The sequence below is a fragment of the Candoia aspera genome, chromosome 2 (genome assembly GCF_035149785.1).
Source record: "Candoia aspera isolate rCanAsp1 chromosome 2, rCanAsp1.hap2, whole genome shotgun sequence".
Taxonomy (NCBI): Eukaryota; Metazoa; Chordata; class Lepidosauria; order Squamata; family Boidae; genus Candoia; species Candoia aspera.
The window spans coordinates 101,936,437-101,963,711 of NC_086154.1; the positions used below are offsets into that span (position 1 = coordinate 101,936,437).

The 27,275-nt window shown below is 41.5% G+C and overlaps 1 protein-coding gene across 1 annotated transcript; it reads left to right on the forward strand.

Moving 5' to 3' along the window:
* The first annotated feature begins 1,339 nt into the window (after positions 1 to 1,339).
* LOC134489753 (cytochrome P450 2C5-like) lies at positions 1,340 to 21,386 on the forward strand. The gene is made up of 10 exons (XM_063292617.1): positions 1,340 to 1,356; positions 3,684 to 3,896; positions 5,674 to 5,836; positions 10,410 to 10,559; positions 12,267 to 12,427; positions 14,051 to 14,227; positions 15,024 to 15,165; positions 15,768 to 15,955; positions 16,192 to 16,333; positions 20,473 to 21,386. Exons 2-10 carry the CDS (start codon positions 3,723 to 3,725, stop codon positions 20,673 to 20,675), a joined length of 1,500 nt encoding a protein of 499 aa, XP_063148687.1. The 5' UTR covers positions 1,340 to 1,356; positions 3,684 to 3,722; the 3' UTR covers positions 20,676 to 21,386.
* Positions 21,387 to 27,275: the final 5,889 nt, after the last annotated feature.

A 27,275-nucleotide genomic window follows, 5' to 3' on the forward strand; every position in this document is an offset into this window, starting at 1 on the left:
CTGTTGGGAATCTTGAAAACTCATGGTCAAATCTCCTCTCCAGGATGAAAGAAGATATTGATTAAACATATATAATGAGAATGAAGAAGGGAAAACAGAATCGCTAGCCCCAATTCTTGGGCAAAAAATATGCAGTGCAGAAGCATCACACCATATTGCTCAGAGAAAGTGGCCCAAATAGAAAAAATGGCACAACACTCCACAAGTGGGGATGGGAGAAATGCAGAAGGATTTCAGAATCTCTGATGCCTCTCTACCCTGATTTCTACCTCGTTCTCTCTGGGAATACTGAGATAAGAGTGCAACAAACAAGAGTAATTAATGAAGAGTCCTTTACCTCATTGATTCAGAGTTTCTTGTGACACTGAACAGGAAATTTGCTGCTGAGTTTCTCTGCTACCAAGTTTTGGTAAGAAGTAAATACCAGCAAATGTGGTAGTAAGAGGTCAGTCCGTGACCTCGCAGAATGTTCTTCCGGTATTTTGGACTGCCTGAAGCTTCTGGGCACTGCCGAATGTGCTGATGTTGTCCTCATGAAAGAAAATAAGGAATGTGCTACTGTGGCCAAATCAGCTATTGCACGTGCAAAAGTCTTTTGGGCTGTCCCTAAAGCCTGGGCACATCTGAAGAGTGACTGAATACCTGAGATACAGGTGAGCCTGGCCTCTTCCTAAGGGCAGAAGACTTTTACTGATCTACTGTAAGCAACTCTTGGCACACCTGTCTGACTCATAACATCCATGAGAGAAAATTCTCCATGACACAGGGAGAGGGATCATCTCTGGCTGCTAAAAGAAGGCCCAATTCCTCCTCATCATGGGACATGCAAATGATACTAACACTATGGAGAATTGGAGTATTTGGATTGGCTGGACAAAAGCAGGCGCTAAATTGAGAGGTAGCTTAACCAATGACAGAGCCGGGAACGCACAGCTTGTTAAATGGGTGAAAGTGTTAAGCCAACATCAAAATTAGTGGGGCAGAAGAGCGTCTGTTTCAAAGTGAAACAGCCTCTGTTCATCTTGGGGATTGCTGTTCTGCAAACAGGGATGAGGTGAGCTGCAAGTTCTACCCAGGCAGCCTTTCAATAACAGAATCAGATATTAATCAGCTGAAAAAGTATGTCCTTTCATTATCTGGTGGGGCAGAGGGTGCTGTTTGATATCAGCACCCAATCAAGGACTACATAACGTAAACATTTCAGGGGAACTCCTACTGCTTGAACTACCGTGTTTACTCATGACTCCACTGGTGTCAGCGAAACATAGTTCACTACTCCTAAGTGGTCGACCAATATAAGGGCAAGACAGATTCTCATTTGCTGCTCGCCAAGATTACAGGACAAGGAATAATCAGGTAAGTAGCTGGTGGGCTGCACATGCCTTGAAGGGTTAGAGGAAGCAAATGATTTAAACATATTTTTCCAAAAGTGCATGGGTGCGCTTAAGCTAAGACCTTCGATTCTGAAGGTACATCCCTAACCACAAAAGACCATTGCTGCCAAAGAAGTCTTGCACAATGAACGGCGTGCGATCTCTTTCTGGCTTAGCTCATTAAGTAGCACAGTCCTGTGTGTACTGATTACCTGGAGCCTAAGCCTGTTGCTGAATCCAAAGAGGTGCTTTGGATGACGGGGCTGAGGTTGCTTTGTTTCTGCTGCAAAATCAACACACTTAGTGCAGTTGTTCCTTTAGATAATTATTTTAAAGCAAATTTCATTGTGTTAACTAACCGAGCTCCCATCCGATTCTGCCTTTAGTTCCTGAATGGAATTACCCTTACCATATAGACTGAATCAAAGTATCCAGCTGTGGTTTGTGGATATGCCATAGTGAAAGGTCTTTTAGAGGGTAATATTGAAAATGATCTCAACAGTTGAGAGGAGTTGGTTGGAAAACACAGTGAAATGCCATTTTCCTTCACTTTGGTTCCCCTTTCTGCTCTGTCATGTCAGGGAGAAACCTTTGTTTGTGTTACTTGGTCAGGGATATTATTCTTTAAGAGTAAGGAGACTGGTAAAGGGGTGCGTGTGTGTGTGTGTGTGTGTGTGTGCGTGTGCCAGGCTGTGTAACCAATTGGAGCTGGCGCTGTGCCTAGAGCAGAAGGAAGCACTGCAGACCATCTGCTTGGGAGGGCCTAAGATCGGAAAGCAGCCCTTCTGAATTAAAACTGGCAAACCCGGGCATTTGACCCAGAAGGAAATAGTAAATATTGTCTTCCAAGTCCAATATGTGTTCTTATGGAAATAATAATAATAATAACAATAACAATAACAATGGCACCAAATCAGAAAGACTCAAGGCAATATACAGAGTTGAAAACATAACCAGGTGGGATCACAAATCACCCCAGACTCTGGTCTGTTTGAAAAGGAAAGTTTTTCAAGTTTTCCTAAAGGAGAAGAAGTTGGGGCCAATGAACTTCAGAAGGAATGGTATTCCAGAGAAGGCATGCCTCCAGGCTCTCAAAAGATGGCCCTCCTTAGTCAATGGATTGTGGAGCATTTGCTTCTTAAACTGATCTTGTAGGACAGGCAGAGACAAATAGGAGAAGGTAGTCCTGAGCCCTTTGGGATGATCACTAGCACCTTGAATTGTCTCTGGAAACCCACTGGTAAAGAGTACAGCTTGCAAAGTAGGGATGTCACAAGAAGGTGCATCTACTCATAACTATGCAGGCAGCTGCATTCTAGACCAGCTGTAGTGTCCATGTTCTTCAAGTTCTTCAAGGACAGCCCAGCAAACAGCAGTCCAGATGGGATTCCAGTATTTCTGGATGAAGAGTCCAGAAGCGGTCTGTGTAACCCTCCTGGAAGTCACGGTTTAAAGCACTTTGTATTCAGTCCCGCTCACAGTACTGAATTCAGGGGTGTAACAAGCCGGTGGAAGAAAAAAACTTGGGTCCCATAGGCTTCAATCAGCAAAAGTTAATTAACTGCTCTTTCACATCCTGCCGTACGGTCAACAAAGAAGAGGGAGTGTTTAAAAAGAGCTATTCTTTACAGGATTTAACCCCAGTTTGAAAAATTCCAAGACCATAGATACACTTAGATAAGAAAAAAAGTAGATTGTATGAAAAATGTTTACCCTCCAAGCTGCAAGACCTGGGTTACCTTGCAAAGTGGGCCGTGTGAGCCACAGACTCCTTGGAATCCACAAGTGAGTCTCACCACCCCAACCATGTCAATCCTTTATGGTCATTTCTGTCAGAGATGTTTGAATCTCCCATTTCCTTCCACTCTAGAAGTAGTCATTTCCTTCCCAATAATGAGTTTTAAAATGGCTTTTGGATGAATTTTTAATCCTAAATGACAAACTCAACTTCATTATGTAATTTCTGTGTTCAAAGTCTTCCAGAAAATTTCCTATGTTGCTGCTGGCCAACAAGTATTTTCTGAAAGGGCAATCACCTTGCAGAGCTACATAAAAGGCAAATGTCCGTATTTTGAACCCAACCTACATGCACTGCATATTTTTTTCTGAAAAAGTACAGAAACAGTAACTTATTTATGCCCACAGTCCGAACGTAGGGATGTTGATAAGTAATTATGATAGAGGTGAAAGAATGCATTGACTTAAAAGAAAAAAAGCATGAGGTGCACAAAAGGTTAGAAGACATCTGGAATTTAGGTTAGTCTGGGCTCCAGTGGGACTCCCCCTTTCAATCTTGTCTCATTGAAACAGTTTCTTGGATTTTTGAAGAGGAAAAGAGATCAGAGAAGGATGGAGCTGACATGGGCAGGAGCTCTGCTTCTTCTCTGTATACTTTTCACCCTTTTCTCATCCTTCCAAATATACAAGAAAAAAGGGCAGCTGCCCCCAGGACCCACCCCATGGCCTTTTCTGGGGAACGTCTTGCAGCGAGATGTGCTACCTTTGTACAAATACTATAAAAAGGTAAGATTTGCTAAGCATTGTACTTATTTGCTGTTTCAGAAGGTGATTACTTTGAAAGATATCTGTACTTTCCCCTAATTTTAGTAGTTTGATTTATTCTATAAGCATCCAATTTTATTGGGGGTTCATGTGGATCTTCAGCAGGGATTTTAGTTTACAGTCATCTTGTAAAAGTCTGATAAACACACAGTGGAGGTTACAAAGTTCATTAAAAAATAAACCGTAAGAAGAAAAGCTTTCGAAAAACAAATCTCTGGGCCTCAAATTTGTATCCTTTGTACTGGCATCTAATTCACTGCAACCTCCTCTTCCTCTAGTCACCCTGTTTGATTCCAGATTGTTGAAGTGCAGTCACAACCAAAGACTAGGGCTACTTCATCTGGGCTACAAAAATCCAGATGATCACTAGATACAAAAAAAAACAACACACCCATACAGAAACACAAACTCTTTGCTGTACTATAGTGGTAATCCAGTTTCTTGAAGCCCATTTATGGTAGCCCTACCAAAGATGGTTTGTCTTCACGAATGGTAGGCAGTTTGCTCCCATTTCCATCCTTCAAATGGAACAGTTATTCTGTGGTATGCACAATTTCTTCACCTGTAGCCTCTTCTTTTCTCTAATACTGTCCATTGGTGTAATTCCCCACACTTCAGTGGCACTCTGTAACATAATTCCTTTCACAGTGATTGAAGCACTCCTACATCTTCGCTCCTTATGTCCACTTCCCATTCATTCTGTTGGGAAATCAATCTACATTTTAATATTTTTCATAAAAGACGTGCATTTTTTTCTTCCTGCAGCGCTTTTACTTTCATGCTCAGCTTTTTTACTTCTTTCTTTTACTTCTGTGTCCATTTTGCCAAGGCCCACCCCTGACACTGCCAAATAAACACTTGGCCTACATTCAGAACCTCTCACCACCATTGTGTCTGTCACAGATTCTCTCAATCTTACATCATGGATAATCAGAATAATTTTGCTTTAGATTTATGTTCACTCCTTTCCCATGTGTACATATGAATAGATTTAGGCTTAAACCACGTATTTGAAAGAGACTGGCCTTTTCCTCTTAAACAGTTAACATTCTCATTATCTCATTCCCACCCCTCCATTCATGTCACTTAACAGAATATAATTTTTCCCTGCCTGAATTGCCTTCTTTTTCAGAATGTTTCAGAATAATAAAAAATATCTTTTTCTTTCTCCATTATCACTATTCACTAAAGTATAATTTTTCTTACATTCCACATTAAATCTTCTGCATTACATGGTGGATATCAGCAGGGTCCATATATATTGACCTCCACTTCCCATCATAATGTTGGTTAATTGTGGATTTCACGTAAGTTTTTCTAATAAACTAAACAAGGAGTAGGCTAGTTTCTCAGCTTTAGTTTTGCCTTTGCAACAAATAACATAACTGCTGAGTTTTGGTACTTTTTGGTCAGTACATCACAAGTGCAACCAAAGCTCAGTTTTACCACAAGCAGCTCATGCTATTCTCTGCAAGCCAGGTTCTCTAATCCACACATGACCACGAAAGCCAACACACTGTTCTCCATATCTCACAAACCAAGAGACACATGCAATGGAGTGGAACCTAATCAGATGGATGTACCCTGTGGATATTAAGAGCTATTGAAGCTTTGCTTGTACATGCTGAGGTTCTCTCTGTGACAAATTGAAGAACTGTTTCAAGCATGCTTTAGAACAATTTCACCCAAAACCGCTTTACCACCTAATTAACTGGGTTTTATCCAATTCTACCTTTAGCTTACTGCAAAATATGGACCTATATTTACTGTCTGGATCGGATCAAAACCAATGGTTGCACTTTGTGGATATGAGGTGGTAAAAGATGCTTTGATAGATCATGCGGAAGAATTTGGTGGGCGAAGTGAAACAGCTGCAAATAGGCGAATATTCCAGAATAAAGGTTGATTCTTTTTCATTTATTTATTTTTTATTGTTTTTCTTTAAGTTTCTATAAGTAATTTCAAATTATCTGGACGCCATTAGTATTACCGATAGTTGTGAAAGTTTCATTGAAATGAGGTTTGGTAAAATGTTGATTTGGTCATGCTTCAAAGCAGGGGAGGGAGGAAAACACTTTTTCACCATTTCCCTTCCACTGGACACTTCTGAACTCTGCTCAGGTTGTTTCTTACATGCAAGAAAAAAAAAAATCTTACCCCTAAACGGGTGCTTTGGGAAGACACACAGAAATGTTTTTTCAAAGAAGACACTTTTGACTGATGCCAACTGGACTAATGTCGAAAATTAATTTCATGTACCTCCAAAAGCAATTTGGACTTTGAAGAAGTAGGATAGAAAGAGTGTTGATGAGAAAGACTCCTGAGAATATCATGGACAGCCAAGAAAAAAAGCAAAAGGATCACTGAACATATCAGCCCAGAGTTCTCACACGAAGCACAAATGACCAGGCTCAATTTATCATACTTCAGACAGATTGTGCAAAGGCCTTGCTTGCTAGAGAAAGCTGCAACGGTGGAAAGGTGGAAGGAAGGGGAAGAAGAGGATGGCCATCCGCACAGTGGATGGACTCAATTACACTGGTGACGAGTGTACAATTGAAAGTCCTGAAGGACTAGGTTAGGTACAGATTGTCATGGAGAAAATCTATCTATGTGGTTGCTAAGCGTTGACAGCGGGTTGATGGCACATAAGCCAGCAAGCAAGTAAGCAAGCAACTTGAAGTGTCTTCTTTTTACCAATGAAACCTCTTGTTGTTGTTTATTCATTCAGTCGCTTCCGACTCTTCGTGACTTCATGGACCAGCCCACACCAGAGTTTCCTGTCGGTCGTCAACACCCCCAGCTCCCCCAGGGACGAGTCCGTCACCTCTAGAATATCATCCATCCATCTTGCCCTTGGTTGGCCCCTCTTCCTTTTGCCCTCCACTCTCCCTAGCATCAGCATCTTCTCCAGGGTGTCCTGTCTTCTCATTATGTGGCCAAAGTATTTCAGTTTTGTCTTTAATATCATTTCCTCAAGTGAGCAATCTGGCTTTATTTCCTGGAGTATGGACTGGTTTGATCTTCTTGCAGTCCAAGGCACTCTCAGAATTTTCCTCCAACACCACAGTTCCAAAGAATCTATCTTTCTTCTCTCAGCCTTCCTTATTGTCCAGCTCTCGCAGCCATATGTTACTACGGGGAACACCATTGCTTTAACTATGCAGACCTTTGTTGTCGGTGTGATGTCTCTGCTCTTAACTATTTTATCGAGATTTGTCATTGCTCTTCTCCCAAGGATTAAATGTCTTCTGATTTCCTGACTGCAGTCAGCATCTGCAGTAATCTTTGCATCTAGAAATACAAAGTCTTTCACTGCCTCTACATTTTCTCCCTCTATTTACCAGTTATCAATCAAGCTGGTTGCCATAATCTTGGTTTTTTTCAGGTTTAGCTGTAAGCCAGCTTTTGCACTTTCTTCTTTCACTTTTATCATAAGGCTCCTCAGTTCCTCCTCACTTTCAGCCATCAAAGTGGTATCATCTGCATATCTGAGATTGGTAATGTTTCTTCCAGCAATTTTAACCCGAGCCTTGGATTCTTCAAGCCCAGCACATCTCATGATGTGTTCTGCATACAAGTTGAACAGGTAGGGTGAGAGTATACAGCCCTGCCATACTCCTTTCCCAATCTTAAACCAGTCCGTTGTTCCGTGGTCTGTTCTTACCATTGCTACTTGGTCGTTATACAGATTCCTCAGGAGGCAGAGAAGATGATTTGGTATCCTCATACCGCTAAGAATTTGCCACCATTTGTTATGGTCTACACAGTGAAAGGCTTTAGAATAGTCAATAAAACAGAAATAGATGTTTTTCTGAAACTCCCTGGCTTTTTCCATTATCCAGTGGATATTGGCAAATTGGTCCCTAGTTCCTCTGCCTTTTCTAAACCCAGCTTGTACATCTGGCAATTCTCGCTCCATGAATTGCTGAAGTCTACCTTGCAGGATCTTGAGCATTATCTTACTGGCATGTGAAATAAGTGCCGCTGTTCGATAGTTTGAACATTCTTTAGTGTTTCCTTTTTTTGGTATGGGGATATAAGTTGATTTTTTCCAATCTGATGGCCATTCTTGTGTTTTCCAAATTTGCTGGCATCTAGCATGCATTACCTTGACAGCGTCATCTCGCAAGATTTTGAACAATTTAGCTGGGATGCCGTCATCTCCTGCTGCCTTGTTATTAGCAATGCTTCTCAAGGCCCATTCAACCTCACTCTTCAGGATGTCTGGCTTTAACTCAGTGGCCACATTGTCAAAGCTATCCCCGATATTGTTATCCTTCCTATACAGATCTTCCGTACCGTATATTCTTGCCACCTTTTCTTGATCTCTTCTTCTTCTGTTAGGTCCTTGCCATCTTTGTTTTTGATCATACCCAATTTTGCCTGGAATTTACCTCCAATGTTCCTAATTTTCTGGAAGAGGTCTCTTGCCCTTCCTATTCTATTGTCTTCTTCCACTTCCACGCATTGCTTGTTTAAAAATAATTCCTTTTCTCTTCTGGCTAACCTCTGAAATTTTGCATTTAATTGGGCATATCTCCCCCTATCACTGTTGCCTTTTGTTTTCCTTCTTTCTTGGGCTACTTCTAGTGTCTCAGCAGACAGCCATTTTGCCTTCTTGGTTTTCTTTTTCTTTGGGATGTATTTTGTTGCTGCCTCATGAACAATGTTGTGAACTTCTGTCCATAGTTCTTCCGGGACCCGATCTACTAAGTCCAGTCCCTTAAATCTATTCTTCACCTCCGCTGCATATTCTTTAGGAATATGAGTGAGCTCATATGCAGAGTGAGTTGTCTTGGCAAAATTCTATCAGCCTATGTCCTGATTCGTTTTGTTCTCCCAGGCCATACTTACCTGTAATTCGAGGTGTCATTTGACTGCCCACCTTAGCATTCCAGTCTCCTGTGATGAAAATAACATCTGTTTTAGGTGTGCTGTCCAGTAGGTGCTGCAGATCCTCATAGAACTGCTGTACTTCAGCTTCTTCAGCATCTGTGGTTGGGGCGTATATTTGGATCACTGTGATGTTAGATGGCTTGCCCTGAATTCGAATTGAGATCATTCTATCATTTTTTGTATTGTATCCAAGCACTGCTTTAGCCACTTTACTATTAATTAGGAAGGCTACTCCATTTCTTCTGTGGTCCTCTTGTCCACAGTAGTAGATCTGGTGGTCATTTGATGTGAAGTGGCCCATTCCTGTCCATTTCAGTTCACTGACGCCCAAAATGTCTATATTTAATCTTGACATCTCACCAATAACTGTTGAGGTTTTCCTACTAACAGATTAAGCTGCTGTTGTACCTAATCATTTTGGCCCAGTGAAAAGGTTGTATTAGATTGTCTCCTCTCACGTGCTTCATGCAAAATAGCCTGGGGGGAGGATACCTGCCCGGACTTGTTCTTACTTCCTCTTTTTTCTCTGCCGGGAATGTAGCCAAGCAAGGCTTGCTCCAAAGGGGAGCTAAATCCTTTAAATATGTTTTGCTTTTGTTTTTGCTTTCTGTAAATAAATTATTTTTATAGAAATGCTTGGTGTGTGACTTTTTTGACCTCTCCTGGGCTAAAGGCTTTCCCAGCATCTGCCAACAATAACCACATCCAATTTGCCCTGGCTCATAGATCTTACATTCCAGGTTCCAGTGGCGTGTTGATCCTTAGAACATCGGATTCGCCATTCACCACCAGGACCGTCAGCCACTAGCCGTCCTTTCGGCTTTGAGCTAGCTGCGTTGTCACGTCTGGGGCTAGTTGAACTCATCCTCTGTTCCTCCCCAGTAGCATTTTGACCATCTTCCGACCTGGGAGTCTCATCTTCTGATGACATACTGACATATCTCTGGTTGTACTGATCCATTTAGTTTTCATGGCAAGAATACTGGGGTGGGTTGCCATTACCTTCCCCAGGGATTGCATTTAGTCTGACCTCTCTGTCATGACCTTCCCATCTTGGGTGGGCCTTCATGGTTTAGTTCATGGCCTCATGGAGGTGCTCAAGCTCCAGCACCACAACAAGGTAACGATCCTTTGCTGAAGAATGAAGCCTCTACTTCACAAAAATTCCAGAACTGAAGCAACTCCAATTTTCTTCTGATTACTGAAAATTGCATCTCAGTAGAGAATTCTGTCCATGTCTGGTACAGAGATTTCTTCCTATCCATATCACACTTATAGAAACTTTTGACATGAATTCCACAACCTCATTCATTCTTCTCTTAATATGACAGCGGTCAAGAATGGAAAGATGGAAACTCTGTAGCTCGGCTAATTATTAATTCAAGCATCAAGGCTTGTTTTTTTAAAAGTGGGGAGGGAAAATATTGTGATGCATAATTTATTGCAGTGCAGGCCCTGTTTCGACTATGAATGAGACAACGTGCCTGAGACCATAATGTATATCTTAACATGCTCCTCCACAACAGCTGAGAACTGACGGATATCGTGATATCTTTCTTGTGTCTTTGATTTCAGGTCTGAGCACCACTGATGAGAAGAAATGGAGGGAGCTGCGACGGTTCACACTGTCCACTTTGCGAGATTTTGGGATGGGAAAGAAAAGAATGTCTGAAAGGGTCCAGGAGGAAGCCCTTTGCCTGGCAGAGCAAATGGCTACCACAAAAGGTCCTCTAAAGAAACAGAATCATTTCAGGAAGAGTATTGTCTTTAAAAAAATTAAGAAGCTGGAAAGAAGCTGTATTATGTGAAGTCACAGGAAAACTAGATTCTGAAGTGAAACTCAAATCCTTCTGCACTTAAGTGCACACGATTAGGAAAAGGAAGATAGGCATTGACCAGTGTTCCCCCCTCCCTCCAATATTTTTTCCACAGTGGTGTTCAGGAGCAAAGGCAAAAATACTCACAGGAAATACAGCAGCTTTCAAGCTGTTTCTCCCTCTTTTCTATCCAGTGCCCTCGGCTTCTTAAAATTACAAGGTTGTCTAGAAGTAGTGAAATCTTGATGTGGGTGCAGTAACCAAGAGAGCATACAGTAGAGACAAGGAAGTTATTCAGTGTAGTAATTATACATACAAACATGCTAAGTCTGAGATTCCCCCGCCCCCCCAGTTATGTTTAGCCAGGTTTGAACGTAATGCTGAATCAGACATCAAGCAAATTCAGCAGCCAGCTAAACACTTTATGGGTAAATGAGACGGGTAAACTAAGGGAGGTAAGGAAAGCGTGGGTAAGAATCGGCCACATGAGGGATGGAGATCTGTAAGGCAACATGGATTTGAATTAAAAGGCCACAAATAGAATTCATTCAGAAGGTTGTAGCACCTTTGGAAACCATCTTTGGTGGACAAGTCTCCTCTGGAAGGAGAAAGGAAAAGAAATAGAAAAAAAAGGTGTGGGGCTATTTAAAAAAACGTTTTGGATTCATTAGAAAGAGAGAGGGATGGAGGGAAGAGAGTGCTCAGTTAAAACCAGAAAAAGAAGCAGAATGATTTTGAGAAAATCATTTGAACATAGTGCCCAATGACACATCAGGCAAATTGAGCAGCCAGCAAAGCGCCTTAGGGATGAATGGGGATGAATGAGGTAGGTAACCTAAAGGCAGTAAGGAAAACATGGATAAGGATGTGCTCTTATAGGCATGAAGCAGATAACAATAGGCAGTTGGCATGAGGGGTGGAGATGCAAAAGGCCCTGTGGGTCTGGATTAAACGGTCATAAATAGTGTTCATTTTGAGAGCTGTGGCACCTTTGAATATCATCTTTAATGGAGCAATCTCTGGAATGAGAAGGGAGAAGAAATGGAAAGAAAAGAAAGTGGGATTGTTTTTAGAAAAAAGAGAGAAACAGAGAGAGGGGAAAAAAAGAGATTAGAAGGAGAGAGAGACAGAGACCGAAGAGCTCAGATGCAACTGGAAGCAGAGCATTCAAAGAGGGGAAGAAGGGGAAGGGACAAAGTGGAAAAACCAGCCATGAGCAGAAAGAGGCAGAGGAAGGAGTGAGAAGGCCACTCTTGGTGGAAGAGACAGCAATCAGAGTGTGAAGGCACTCTAGTGGTAACATGGCCCATGTCTTCATTTATTTCCATCCCAGCTCTGCTCCTTAGTTAATATTATAATCAAAAATTACCAATAAAATCTTTGAATATGTATTTAGTAGACTCCAGAATGGAACATGGAAACACTACTTTGTATCTTGATCAAAGAGCTTATAGGATTTTAAAATCCATATTCAGTTCTCAGGACAGAGGGAAAGAATAATAATTCAAAGTTGTTTTACCTGAAAGATTTTTGTTCCAGTTTTGTGGTGAGATTTGTGGAAGGGAAGATCTGCATTCTCTGATTCCCTTTGTAAATTCTTTGCTTTTTCTTGCAGGGCAGCCTTTTGACCCAAGAAGGGGATTTGCAAGTGCTGTTTCTAATGTGATCTGCGCAGTCATCTTTGGCAATCGATTTGATTACAAAGATCAAACCTTCATAGAGAACCAGCAGATAGTGGAGTCTCAGATAAGATGCTTTCATAGTTTCCCAGGACTGGTATGTTAGTCATCTCTGTTGCTCCTTCTGTCATGAAGCCCCACTTTTCTAGCAGGTCTTTGTGTGTGTGTGTGTATGAATGTTTGAAGCCATTAGTGGACAGGTAGGATCACTGAATGGAGCAGAGCTTAACACAGCAAAAAATGCGCACAGAAAAAGAATATTATCTTCAATAACATTAATGAGCACGTTCGAGAAATATAGGTTATTGATCTTATATACTTAGCCCACCCAAGCATAGAGAATTACACACTTAGACAAACTAGGTTCAAAAGTAAGTAACAAGAGTCTTACTCATTTGTTTGGTCCAGTTACATCATTCAGGAAAATGATGATTCTTGTTCTTCTTCTGTTCCTAAACTTAATTGACCCTCAGCCCTCATTGCTGCTGAAAGCTGCATGGAGAAAGGGGGAACCTCCTGAATTCTAGGCCCACCACATGGCCCAAGATGGAAAGAGCTGTAGCCGCATGTTCCCTTCCAGGATGGTGAAGGAGGAGGAAGTGAGTTAGGAATGTGGGAGGGACAACAAACAGCTTCCTCCAGAAACACATAGAGAATTTGCATCCTAGAGCAAACTCATCCACATGCTAATGAGGCATGAGGCTCCAACAATGTTCAAGTCAGAAATGTGAACACTACATATGATTGATGAGCTACTAAGCCAGAGAAGCCAAGTCTAGACATCCAGTGAGACTGAGCCATCCAAACACCAAGTGATTCCCAGTTTACCTCTCCTGGCTGGGCTTACAAGGCCATTTCCTTCTCTGGTCATCAGAGCAAACACTCCTTCTGGCCCTGACCTGCTTGTTTCTAGTACTCACTCCCTTCTTGTCTCACCAGGGAGGTCCAGACATGGAGTTTCAGTGGAGGGGCTGATGCCTTTTAATGTTTCACTGTTATCGTTCACCCCTTGAGTAAAAAGTTAACATTAGCGCCATGCAGACTTCCTTGTTGTTTCCGTAGGGTTTCTAAGAATGACAAGAATATCCATTCCCCGCCCCATGCCATTAGGTTCGTGATATAAAGACAGTATCAATATTCCAATTGAACTAAAAAGCTACATTATTTTATTATTTATCTTTTTTTTAAAAAAAAAACTACATATAAATAATATTAGCAGTACTAATTATCATGTCAAATTGTGGACATGTGCACCTCTCCTTATCATTGCTTTTTTAAACAGCTCCCCCATCTTTATGCTCACAGCCAGATTCTATCTTCCCCACTTCAAGGACGATGAGCATTTGCACGATTGTCCAGGAGTGTGAGAGATGTGGGGAGGCTAGGAAAGCAGTGGGTGAGTCCCTTGAGAGATTATCTCCTAAATGGTAGTCAGGCTAAATGAGGAGAGATCTGTGGAAAAACTTTTCAAATAGACTCCTTTTAATTAACTTAATATAAATTCCTATTATAGCTTCCAAGACACTGTATTTACCTGAGACTAGAATTAAAGGTAGCTTACTGAAATTCATGTAGCTCTTGCCTTCTTGGCTTTGGTGCCTATCTGAGGCTGGACAATCAGCAATATCACAGTAAAAGCTACTCGCTGAATATTTGGGGCATTAAGCCTCCACCCTAATGGTCTAAAACGGTATAGTATTTAACATGAACTCTGTGACAGGTGTACAATACTTTTCCAAATATAATGGAGTACATTCCTGGGCAACACATCAAGAGTTTTGCTGATGCTGAAAAACTCTCTGCTTATATCAGTGAGAAGGTGGAGTTCCACAGGAAGACGCTGGATCCCCAGAACCCCCGTGACTATATTGATTGCTTCCTCATTAGACAGGAGAAGGTAGGCATATTCTGCAGAATTGTCTAAATATCATGAGTATTCTCCAATATGCAACTAAGATGAAAATAGTTCATCAAATATGAATATGAAACTATTTATTCTCCACCTTCTTCCTTTACTCTTGGACGACCCCGTGATGGCCCTTTCTTGGCATGTATTCCTGTTCCAGGCATAATTGTTGCTAAAGGTAACTACACTATTCTCCAAATTAGGCCAGGCATTAGAAATGAAGGCTGCTATCTTTAGAAGACAATCTCCTTCTTTAAAAAAAAATATTGAGTATTTGTAGAAATTTGCTTTCCCTGCTAATTTAACTTTTTACAAGGTATTTCTTTAGAGGTCTTCTATACTCACAATAGGTGATATAAAGATAATTAAGTACAGTTTCCTGGAATTATCTTTGAGAAGCAATTTCTATTAGGATTAGTCCCTCAGATGGAACATCCAAGTTTCTATGGTCACATTGAATTCTGTTTTCCAAGCGTACCCTTTAGGAATTGCTTTAGCCCAGCTCTAAATAACAGCCTTAGTCAAAATCAAAGTATCCATTCTTTAATTCTGGCCATTACTTGTGGTAAATATCTGATGGGTAGGCCAGACAGGCAAGCTGTTTCTTCCCCTGCGTCAAATGGTCATCCCAGAAATACCTTAGAGTTAAAGAGCTTTTCTAGATATTCTAAAGGCAGCCTGGTTGCATTAGGTTTCCTTTAATTGAAAGAGACACTATGAAGAACTTCATGAACTACTTCATCTCAATTCCAAGTAGAATGTTTATTCTTCCTTTTTCCCCTCTTAGGAAGAGAACTCATCTGAGGTTGTCCATACTCTTGAAGATCTTGTGACAATTGTGTTTGGACTCTTCATTGCTGGGACAATAACCACCAGCCAGACCTTGCTCTACAGCCTCCTAGTGATGGTCAAATTGCCACACATTCAAGGTACAGAAATGCCCACAAAAATAGAAAGGTGTCAGGGCTCTTAGGGCTTCCACTGTGAATCCTACAAAAAAGAAAGTGAAGAAGTTAAGATGCTTTTGAGTAAGATAAACTAATTGCAGCTGCATTTATGCAGTTTTCCTGGGACCATTAGGGAAGTGCTTTGCCCCTGCCTTCTTCCAGTATGTTTTTTTATATATATATATTTCCCAGTCTGGCTTAGATGTCCTTGGAACAAATGGGCCCTCCATCAAGTCCTGAGATTTCATGGAGAAGCAACTAATGAGAGACAATTCTAGTGAAATAATATCCATTGATGTTTGCTGGATCTCAGCATATCTAGTAAGGGACAGAGAGACATGTCATCTTGGATTAGGAAAAATTGAAATGGTCTCCACTGGGAAATGACTTCGGAGGAGGAGGAGCAGGAGGAGGAGGTGGTGGAGGAGAAGGCGAAGGAGAGAAAGAGCCATTGTCCTGTCTGGAAGTGTCTTCCCCCTTTGTGCTTCAAAAAACATGTTTCTATCCAAGTGGTAGCTGACTGCAGGTGCTCAGCATGAGAAAGTAAATGGCTGTCAATGGCTTCTCAATATTTTTTCGCACAGCTAAGGTGCAACAGGAGATCGATGAGGTGGTGGGTGCAAACCGCACTCCAGGCATGGAAGACCGGTTGAGGATGCCTTTCACAAATGCTGTTGTCCACGAGGTCCAACGGTATCAGAAAGGGAGCCTTGAGAACTTTCCACGGGCAACAACTTGTGACACAAAATTCCATGGATACAACATTCCCAAGGTGTGGTGAGAGAACTATTGGTCAAGATGTTCTGGGGAAGGAAAACAAAAAAAGATGACAGTTAGGTATCCAGAGATCCTTCACATCCAAGGCAGTTTGAATAAATATGTATGAAACCAAATATCTGTCCCCCACTGACTTATGTATTTATTTGAGGCAAGTGAGAACTGGAGGCTCCTTCTTCCCCACATGAAGTAGTACCAACCAATGTCATCTGTTTCTTCCTCTCCCTCTAGAACATGGCTGTTGTGCCAATGCTCTCCTCTGTACATTTTGATCCTCTCCATTGGGAGACTCCAGAGAAGTTCAACCCAGATCATTTTTTGGATGAAAAGCACGAGTTCAGGAAGAGAGATGCTTTCATGCCATTCTCAGCAGGTAGAGTCTGTTAATATGTTTTCTACTACAGATTAAGGTTACTATGGTAACTAATCATTTTGGCTGGGTGAAGTGGTTGAATTTAATTGTCCTCTTTTTGGATGTTAATTTTTGCACCTGGGGGGAAGAACTTGCCTGGACTTGTTTTAGTTTCAGTTTCCCTTCTGTGTAGGCATGTAGCGAGTTAAGCAGCTCTCACTGAGATCCTGTAAATGTTTGCTTTCTGTAAATAAACTTATTTTTATAGAAATGCCTGGTGTGTGACTTTTGTGATCTCTCCAGGGCCAAAGGCTTTCCTAGCAATCTGCTAACAGGTTATGAGCCCAGTAAGCAGCCCAGTAAACCCACTAAGAAGCCCAGTAAAACCCCAGAGAGAATAGAGAGATCAGCTCCACACCTCATGGACAATTTAAAGGCAGGTAGCAAAGACCTGTGAAGATTTTCTTTGGAGCCACCTGGAGATTTTCCAGCAACTGCTGGTCTACAGGACAAAGAAGCCAGCTGAGGTGATTTGCAAAAGAAGGAAGAAGCCATGGCTCCCTCCCAGCCCTCAGCGATGCCTCTGGAATGCCTATCAGAGAGAACTATTTGAATTGGGCCCAGAAGATGGAAATGTATCTTCTCAGAGAGAATCTTGGCTGCCAACTGGTGAGCAAACCCCCCAAAATCCCAGTGCTGAATGGCTTAGACAGGATGAGTGGGCTAGAGCCACCATTATCCTGGGTGTTGAGGACAATCAGCTAGTCCACGTGTGAGGTATGCAGTCTGCAAAGCAACTTTGGGACATTTTGAAAGTCTTGTATGTAAAGGCAACAGCAGAGAGTAAAGTTACCCTGACAAAAAAGCTGTACAAAGCCTACCTAGCAGAGGGAGATAGCCTTCCTGAGCACCTGCGTTATATTCAGCAGCTGTTTGTTGAGTTGCAGGAGAGAGGAATGGAATTTACACCTCTCACAAAATCCTATATCCTCCTGTCCTCACTGAATGAAACATGGGACATGCTGATTTGTACCCTGGAGGCTATGCCTGAAGCAGACCTCACCCCATCGTATGTTACACAGCGCTTACTCGCTGAATGGGAGAAGAGAGAGGAAAGATCCCCCCCATCTCTTCTGGAAAGCTGCAGTACCAGAAAACAAGGGAAAAGAAGGGAAAGGAAGCTGAGGCCACAGCGCTAGCCAGCCAGCGATGCTTCACTTGTGGTTCAGCTGGACATTTGCAGAAAGACTGTGCCTTGAGACCCAAGAGTAGAAAGACAGAGAAGAAGAACACAAGGGCAACACAGAAGAAGGCTCTTCAGACAAGCCAAATTGCACAGGTTGCTGAGAAGGGTAATTCTGATGTATGGGTGTTAGATTCTGGGGCCAATTGTCATTTATGTAATTGTAAAAGCTCTTTTGTGTCACTGTCTAAAACTGAAAGACAAAGTGTATCTTTGGCTGATGGGTCTGTGACCAAAATTATGGGACAAGGTGACTTGTATTTATCCTGCTTGGGAGAAACTGTAAAAGGTGTGTTGTATGTGCCAAATTTACAATCAAACCTTTTATCTGTGGTACAATTGGCTGCAACAGGGTATGTCATAACATTTAAGAAAAATGGTTGTGAGATACGTAAACATGGAAAATTGTGTGCTACTGGTATATTAAAAGACTCCTTGTACATTGTACAAAATGCAAGGAAGCCAAGCTGCAAGGCTGCAGTTGGCAACACACCATATCATGACCAATGTGTACACCTGATGCACAGGAGATTTGGTCATGCTAATTTCAAGTATATAGCACAAATGCCACAGCTGTGTGCTGAGCTAAAGATAAAACCCTGTGACAAATACTTAGATTGTGTAGTTTGCAAAGAATGCAAAACCCTAAAAGCTCCTGTGAGTAAGCACAGTGACAGAGTTACAACTAGACCTTTGGAAATTGTACACTCTGACATTATTGGTCCTTTTGCTCCAAGTCTTGGACAAGCAAGGTATGCAATGGCCATCATTGATGATTTCTCAAGATACACATTTATCTACATCTTAAAACATAAAGATGAGGCATTTGAGAAATTTAAAGGTTTTGTGACATGGGCAAATGGAAAATTCCCTAGGCCTGTATCTGCACTCCAATGTGATAGAGGAGGAGAATACCTTTCTCACAAATTCAGAAGGTTCCTAGTGGAAAAGGGGATAGAAGAAATTCTTTCTAACCCTTACACCCCTCAGCAAAATGGTGTTGCTGAAAGAAAGGGCAGAACCTTGCAAAATGCGATGGAATGCAGCTTAAAGATTCTTATTTATTTCTTAAGTATTGGGGAGAGGCAATATCTACTGCCTGTTATGTACAAAACAGATTGTATAACTCTGTGATTCAGGACACTCCATTCCATTTGTTTTATGGTGTGAAACCAAAGGTAAACCATCTTAGGGTGTTTGGTAGCACTGCTTGGGTTCACATTCCAAAACAACAGAGAAGGAAAGGAGGCCCCACAACAAAGAAAGCCATCTTTGTTGGCTATGAACAAAGCCAAAGGAACTACAGGTTCATAATGGGAGAGAAATTAATAATTAGCAAAAGCGCTTCTTTTGCTGAACAAAACTTGGGGGGATTAAATTCTAGCTCTCCAGTTGATCTGACCACCACAAGAGAACAGCAAGGACTTGCTGATAGTGATCTTTTGCCTGATGAGGACATTAAACCAGAAAAGCAAACTGAAGATCTGTCTGATGAGATAGATGCTTCTCAGGAAAGTGATAGGAGTCAAAATTTAAGCCCTGTATTACCTCACAGATCTCAGAGAAGTAATAAAGGCGTTCCTCCATCACATTTTCAGGCTGAAACAGTAAAGGCTTTTCACATATTCACAGAACCTGAGTCTTTAGAACAAGTGAATGCTTTACCACCTGAGATTGCACAAAACTGGCATTCTGCCATGCAACAGGAGTTAGCATCCTTGAAAGAAAATAAAACATGGAAACTGGTAAATCTACCTTCCAATGAATGCTGTCTAGGTTGCAGGTGGGTTTTCAAACTAGAAAGGGATGCTGATGGCAAAATCCAAAAATATAAAGCAAGGTTAGTTGCAAAAGGGTTCACTCAAAGGAAAGATTTAGACTTTGACAAGACTTTTGCACCAGTTACTAAAGGTGAATCAATTAGAATACTGTTAAACATTGCTGCACTGAAAGGAATGTCAGTTCAACACTATGACATTCAAACTGCATTTCTCTATGGTGATTTAGACCACAAATTATACATGCAGCAACCCCCTGGCTATGAAAAAGGGGAGAATCTAGTTTGTGAACTGCAGAAGTCAATCTATGGGTTAAAACAAGCTGCTAGATCCTGGAACCAAAAATTAGATGAAAAACTGCAGAATTTTGGTTTTGAAAAAGGAAAAGCAGATCCATGTGTATATATGAAGAAAGACAAACAAGGCTGTATGTATCTGTGCATTTATGTTGATGATGTGCTGCTGTTCACATCAACAGAAAAACACAGGCTTGATTTTGAAGCCTGCATGAAAAGCCATTTCACAGTAAAAAGCCTTGCAACTGTAACAAATAACCTAGGTTTGGAAATACACAGGAAGAAGGATGATAGCTTTCTGTTAAACCAAAGGGGAGATAATGTTAAAATATTGTGAATGGAAAGACATACAGAGTTGTCAAAGAAAATTGGTTTGTGTCTTATTCTGTAGTATAAAAAGGGGAGTGTTAATATGTTTTCTACTGCAGATTAAGGTTACCATGGTAACTAATCATTTTGGCCAGGTGAAGAGGTTGAATTTAATTGTCCTCTTTTCGGATGTTAATTTTTGCACCTGGGGGGAAGAACTTGCCTGGACTTGTTTTAGTTTCAGTTTCCCTTCTGTGTAGGCATGTAGAGAGTTAAGCAGTTCTCACTGAGAGCCTGTAAATATGTTTGCTTTCTGTAAATAAAATTATTTTTATAGAAATGCCTGGTGTGTGACTTTTCTGATCTCCTCTGGGTCAAAGGCTTTCCTAGCAATCTGCTTAACAGAGTCCTCTGGAACAGATTGGATGTGTTACCAAGTAACCTGCTTACCTGATCCATGCTATTCTTTTATCAGACAGAATTCCAGCAGGCGTACTTCCTAAATAAGCTTTGTGTTCTTTTTTGCTATTGCAGGGAAGCGGGCCTGTCCAGGGGAGGCCCTGGCTCGGATGGAGCTCTTCCTGTTCTTCAGCACTCTGCTCCAGAAGTTCACCTTCCATATGGCTGGGGACAGCAAAGATACAGATATATGGTCTTTGTTTATGGACTTCAGAAATAAGAATCAGTATCCCTTTATACGAGCTGTTAAACGTTCAGTGGACACTTGTGTTCAGTAATTAAGAGAAGGAAAGTAGCCAAGGACCTAATGTGTGACTTCTTTTCTTTTCTTTCTTTCCCCCTCCCCTCCCCTCCCCTCCCCTCCCATCCCCTCCCCTCCCCTCCCCTCCCCCCCCTGCCTGCCTTTTTGGCACATATTGTATCCAACGAACAGCTCTTTTTGAGGCCTGGGAACTGGTCTGGCCAATCCTATATTAATAGATAATTAATTTAATTTTTATGGTAAAGATAGCTGCCCTTACCTTAGCTCTAAATATGTTTTATGGCCCTATTAAGAATACTTCTGAAATATTTCATAGCTGTTTCTCTAAGCTATATTCTGCAAACTGTCAATATATAATTTGTACTGGAGATTTCAACTTCATTCAAGATTCTCAGGTAGAAGTACTATGAGAAATTGATGTTGTGGAATAAGCTAAATTGAAAGTATCGAGGAAGATCTTTTATTTGGGCTAAATACAAGAGCAAGTCATGTTTAAATCTGTTGATATCTAATGGTTATTTTAAAGACTGACAGACTGTGTGTTGTATATGACTTATCTGTAATATTTGCTTGGCAATACATACAACTAAAACCTGTATTATTTTGACTCCCAGGAGTTCTCCCTAGCAGCCTCCGAAGTGGCTGCAATTTTAGAATCCTTAACAGATGCAGCCCTTGAATGGAATCTGACCAGTCACTTTGATAAGGAATTAAACAGTAACATGAATGGTAGTATTAGTTATTTATCTGAATTGTGGAATGAAGAATTAAAATATCCAACTTCAGAGAATCAACGGGTGCAGATGTGCAAAATAGAAAATATAATTCTTAGGATTTCAAAAAGGAATTCATTCCTCAGAAAATATTGTTTCTCAAAGGGGTCTTCCTTTTTTGTCCACTACTGATAAAATCTCATGTCTGAAAAGTTTTTGCCTGATGGCAGATAAATTCACACGAGGAGGTTCTGTCCGGAAAATGTAATTAATCAACAACCCAGTTACATGAATATTACACAGATATATTTATTTATTTATATTTCAAATTTAGTTACCGCCCATCTCACACAAAGAGCGACTCTGGGCGGTTTACAGTAAAACCAGAATAAAACCGGAATTTGTTGTTTATTCGTTTAGTCGCTTCCGACTCTTCGTGACTTCATGGACCAGCCCACGCCAGAGCTTCCTGTCGGTCGTCAACACCCCCAGCTCCCCCAGGGACGAGTCCGTCACCTCTAGAATATCATCCATCCATCTTGCCCTTGGTCGGCCCCTCTTCCTTTTGCCTTCCACTCTCCCCAGCATCAGCATCTTCTCCAGGGTGTCCTGTCTTCTCATTATGTGGCCAAAGTATTTCAGTTTTGCCTTTAATATCATTCCCTCAAGTGAGCAGTCTGGCTTTATTTCCTGGAGGATGAACTGGTTTGATCTCCTGGCAGTCCAAGGCACTCTCAGAATTTTCCTCCAACACCACAGTTCAAAAGCATCGATCTTCCTTCGCTCAGCCTTCCTTATGGTCCAGCTCTCGCAGCCATATGTTACTACAGGGAACACCATTGCTTTAACTATGTGGACTTTTGTTCTCAGTGTGATGTCTCTGCTCTTAACTATTTTATCGAGATTTGTCATTGCTCTTCTCCCAAGGATTAAGCGTCTTCTGATTTCCTGACTGCAGTCAGCATCTGCAGTAATCTTCGCACCTAGAAATACAAAGTCTTTCACTGCTTCTACATTTTCTCCCTCTATTTGCCAGTTATCAATCAAGCTGGTTGCCATAATCTTGGTTTTTTTGAGGTTTAGCTGCAAGCCAGCTTTTGCACTTTCTTCTTTCACCTTCATCATAAGGCTCCTCAGTTCCTCTTCACTTTCAGCATCAAAGTGGTATCATCTGCATATCTGAGATTGTTAATGTTTCTTCCAGAGATTTTAACTCCAGCCTTGGATTCCTCAAGCCCAGCTTGTCTCATGTGTTCTGCATACAAGTTGAATAGGTAGGGTGAGAGTATACAGCCCTGCCGTACTCCTTTCCCAATCTTAAACCAGTCCGTTGTTCCGTGGTCTGTTCTTACTGTTGCTACTTGGTCGTTATACAGATTCTTCAGGAGGCAGACAAGATGACTTGGTATCCCCATACCACTAAGAACTTGCCACAATTTGTTATGGTCCACACAGTCAAAGGCTTTAGAATAGTCAATAAAACAGAAATAGATGTTTTTCTGAAACTCCCTGGCTTTTTCCATTATCCAGCGAATATTGGCAATTTGGTCTCTAGTTCCTCTGCCTTTTCTAAAGCCAGCTTGTACATCTGGCAATTCTCGCTCCATGAACTGCTGAAGTCTACCTTGCAGGACCTTGAGCATTACCTTACTGGCATGTGAAATGAGTGCCACTGTTCGATAGTTTGAACATTCTTTAGTGTTTCCCTTTTTTGGTATAGGGATATAAGTTGATTTTTTCCAATCTGATGGCCATTCTTGTGTTTTCCAAATTTGCTGGCATCTAGCATGCATTACCTTGACAGCATCATCTTGCAAGATTTTGAACAGTTCAGCTGGGATGCCGTCGTCTCCTGCTGCCTTGTTATTAGCAATGCTTCTTAAGGCCCACTCAACCTCACTCTTCAGGATGTCTGGCTCTAGCTCACTGACCACACCGTCAAAGCTATCCCCGATATTGTTATCCTTCCTATACAGGTCTTCTGTATATTCTTGCCACCTTTTCTTGATCTCTTCTTCTTCTGTTAGGTCCTTGCCATCTTTGTTTTTGATCATACCCATTTTTGCCTGTAATTTACCTCCAATGTTTCTAATTTTCTGGAAGAGGTCTCTCGTCCTTCCTATTCTATTGTCTTCTTCCACTTCCGCGCATTGCTTGTTTAAAAATAATTCCTTATCTCTTCTGGCTAACCTCTGGAATTTTGCATTTAATTAGGCATATCTCCCCCTATCGCTGTTGCCTTTTGCTTTCCTTCTTTCTTGGGCTACTTCTAGTGTCTCAGCAGACAGCCATTTTGCCTTTTTTGGTTTTCTCTTTCTTTGGGATGTATTTTGTTGCCGCCTCCTGAACAATGCTGCCAACTTCTGTCCAGAGTTCTTCCGGGACCCTATCTACTAAGTCCAGTCCCTTAAATCTATTCTTCACCTCCACTGCATATTCCTGAGGAATATTAGTGAGCTCATATCTAGCTGATCTGTGGGTCTTCCCTAATCTCTTTAGTCTGATCCTAAATTGTGCAAGAAGAAGTTCGTGATCTGAACTACAGTCAGCTCCAGGCCTAGTTTTTACCGACTGTACAGATGTCCGCCACCTTTGGCTGCAAAGGATGTAATCAATCTGATTTCGGTGTTGTCCATCTGGTGAAGTCCATGTATAAAGCCGTCTCTTAGGTTGTTGGAAGAGAGTGTTTGTTATGCAGAGTGAATTGTCTTGGCAAAATTCTATCAGCCTATGTCCTGCTTCGTTTTGTTCTCCCAGGCCATACTTACCTGTAATTTGAGGTGTCATTTCACTGCCCACCTTAGCATTCCAGTCTCCTGTGATGAAAATAACATCTCTTTTAGGCGTGTTGTCCAGTAGGTGCTGCAGATCCTCATAGAACTGCTCTACTTCAGCTTCTTCAGCATTTGTGGTTGGGGCGTATATTTGGATCACTGTGATGTTAGATGGCTTGCCCTGAATTCGAATTGAGATCATTCTGTCATTTTTGGGGTTGTATCCAAGCACTGCTTTAGCCACTTTACTATTAATTATGAAGGCTACTCCATTTCTTCTGTGGTCCTCTTGTCCACAGTAGTAGATCTGGTGGTCATTTGATGTGAAGTGGCCCATTCCAGTCCATTTCAGTTCACTGATGCCCAGAATGTCTATCTTTAATCTTGACATCTCACCAATAACCACATCCAATTTGCCCTGGCTCATAGATCTTACATTCCAGGTTCCAATGGTGTGTTGATCCTTAGAACAACGGATTCGCCGTTCACCACCAGCACCGTCGGCCGCTAGCCGTCCTTTCGGCTTTGAGCTAGCTGCGTCATCACGTCTGGGGCTAGTTGAGCTCATCCTCTGTTCCTCCCCAGTAGCATTTTGACCATCTTCCGACCTGGGGGTCTCATCTTCCGATGGTATACCGACATATCTCTGGTTGTACTGATCCATTTAGTTTTCACGGCAAGAATACTGGGGTGGGTTGCCATTACCTTCCCCAGGGATCGCATTTAGTCTGACCTCTCTGTCATGACCTTCCCGTCTTGGGTGGCCCTTCACGGTTTAGCTCATGGCATCATTGAGGTGCTCAAGCTCCAGCACCACGACAAGGTAACGATCCTTTGCGGAGAAAACCGGAATAAATGACCATTAAAATAAAACACAATAAAACCTTATTCTTAAACAAAAATATAATCCAAGATAAACTGTAGGTATTAAAACGTTCTTAGTTTATGGGAGTGTTTTCAGGATGCTAACCACCCCCAGGGTGGGTTACCCCTCCTCCCGCCCCATATGAGATGGCAGAACCAGGTCTTCACCCCTTTCCAGAAGGCTGGGAGAATGGGGGCCTGCCTCACCTCTGGGGTGAAAGCATTCATTTACAACATTTACAGTGTTCCAACTTACTTCTACACTGGGAGGTACTTGGGTTCCAGAGGGAGCTTGGGTTTTTCCCTGGGGATCCGGTGGGCCGTCCAGCTGTGGCCTTGATTGCAGCCTGGAAGGGTATGTTCCCCCTAAGGGATGTGTGTGTGTGTGTGTGTGTGTGTGTGCGCAGTACTCATCAAACATGTGCATACAGGAAAAAAGTCAAGCAAACACAACATTAAATTAAACAACAACAACAACAACAATAATACATTTGAGTTCCATAAAACTCCAGCTTCTCGAGGACTCCTCCACAAGCCTGTCACTTTGGCTTAACTGCAGCAGTGTGGGTTGCTTGGTGCCGCCCCCCCACCTGGGGGGGTGCCAAAATGAGCACGGGGGTGGGCATGGAATCCATGTTTGCCCCGAGTGACACAGACCCTAGTTGCGGGCCTGGTCCTGAGGGCGGGGCCTGTTGCCCAGGACAGCAGGCAGGTGGTTCTTTCCTGGCCTTGCAGTTGCAGCCAACCTGCTCCAGCATTTGAATTTCTTGGAATTATTAGCAGTATCTTCCGAAATGATGTTATGCAAGAAACGGCATCATAAATGTTCTACACTTTGGCTGTTGATGACAGCACAGATATTTCTGGGAGCAAACATTTGTCAATTTTCTTTAAATATTGGCCCAGCATTGATTTGGATTTTGAAATCTAGTTTGGTGGCATTTTTGATTAGATAAACATAATGTTGTTTGAATTTTAGCTGCCATCAGAGGCTTTTATAAATGAAACAAGCTAGATTTAAAAATGTTATGTTCACATCTGTTGGGGACTCTGTGACGTTAGGCAGAAGTAATACTGCAGCAGCACAGTTGAAACATGAAATCCTACTCCTAACCCATCAAGGGTGTGTAGCGCGTCAGAAAGGTTTAGTGATTTCTGACAAATGGAACGAAGTCACAGTGCTAAGGGACACTGAAACTCTAATGAGAACTGCCTACTCAGTGTGCTCTAGATCCACATCAAAAAGAGTTAACTTTCTGCAAATCACTGATGCTTCTGAATACAATTCAGCGGCGTTCAGGCCATTGAATGAAATATGCTGGTTATTGAGGTATTTTGCTCCTTGAGCTGTGGTTTGAAACGATGAGGCTCTGCTAGAGTATTTCCAGGAAGAAAAGAAAATTGACCCAACTGCTGAATACGAAGTTTAGGCTGTCTCCGAAAGTTTATGTGTGTTTGTGTGTGTGTGTGTGTGTGTGTAGAAAACTTTATTAGTTTTCAAAGTACAGTATAGATAAAATACAAAACAGAAAGTATAGAAAAGTTAGAATGTAGAACTAAAGAAAAAAGAAAGAAAACTATAAAAGTGCAAATAGATAGAAACCAGAAACAGAAAGTTACTTCTGACTTTCTCCAGTACAGATCTAGATAAATTTACAAGTATAATCTCTTATCATTAATTAAACCTTAGTAGCGTTATTTCTATCGAACAAACCATTAATTAGTAAAACCTAAAATCACAACATCATTTTTTTCTAACACAAGCAAGTAACCTAAAAGTGGTTTCCAAGTGGAAATAAATCCAAGAAGAGTATTTTCTCTTATTAATGCTGTTAACTTGGCCATTTGGGCCAAGTCCATTAGTTTAACAATCCAGTCTTCCACTGTAGGTATTTGTAAACCCTTCCATCATTGTGCATACAAAAGCCTTGTTGCTGTAATCATATATTAAAACAAAGTCCCATATTTTTTCTCAAGAGCCTTCTCCATCAGTCCCAGGAGAAATAACTCTGTTTTTTTTTTTGAAAATCCACTTTAAGGATCTCTTGAATAGTAACACATATTTGGTCCCAATTTTTTTTTCCCTTCTCACAAGTCCACCAAAGATAATGAAAAGTTCCCTCACCCTGTAAAAATTTCCAACAGACATTCGTTACACCATTATACATTGTTGACAACTTATCAGGAGTTAAAGCTACCTCTATAAGTTTTAAATAATCTAGCATTGTTGTCTCTGCTTCTCCAGAAGAAGAATTTAATACCTCT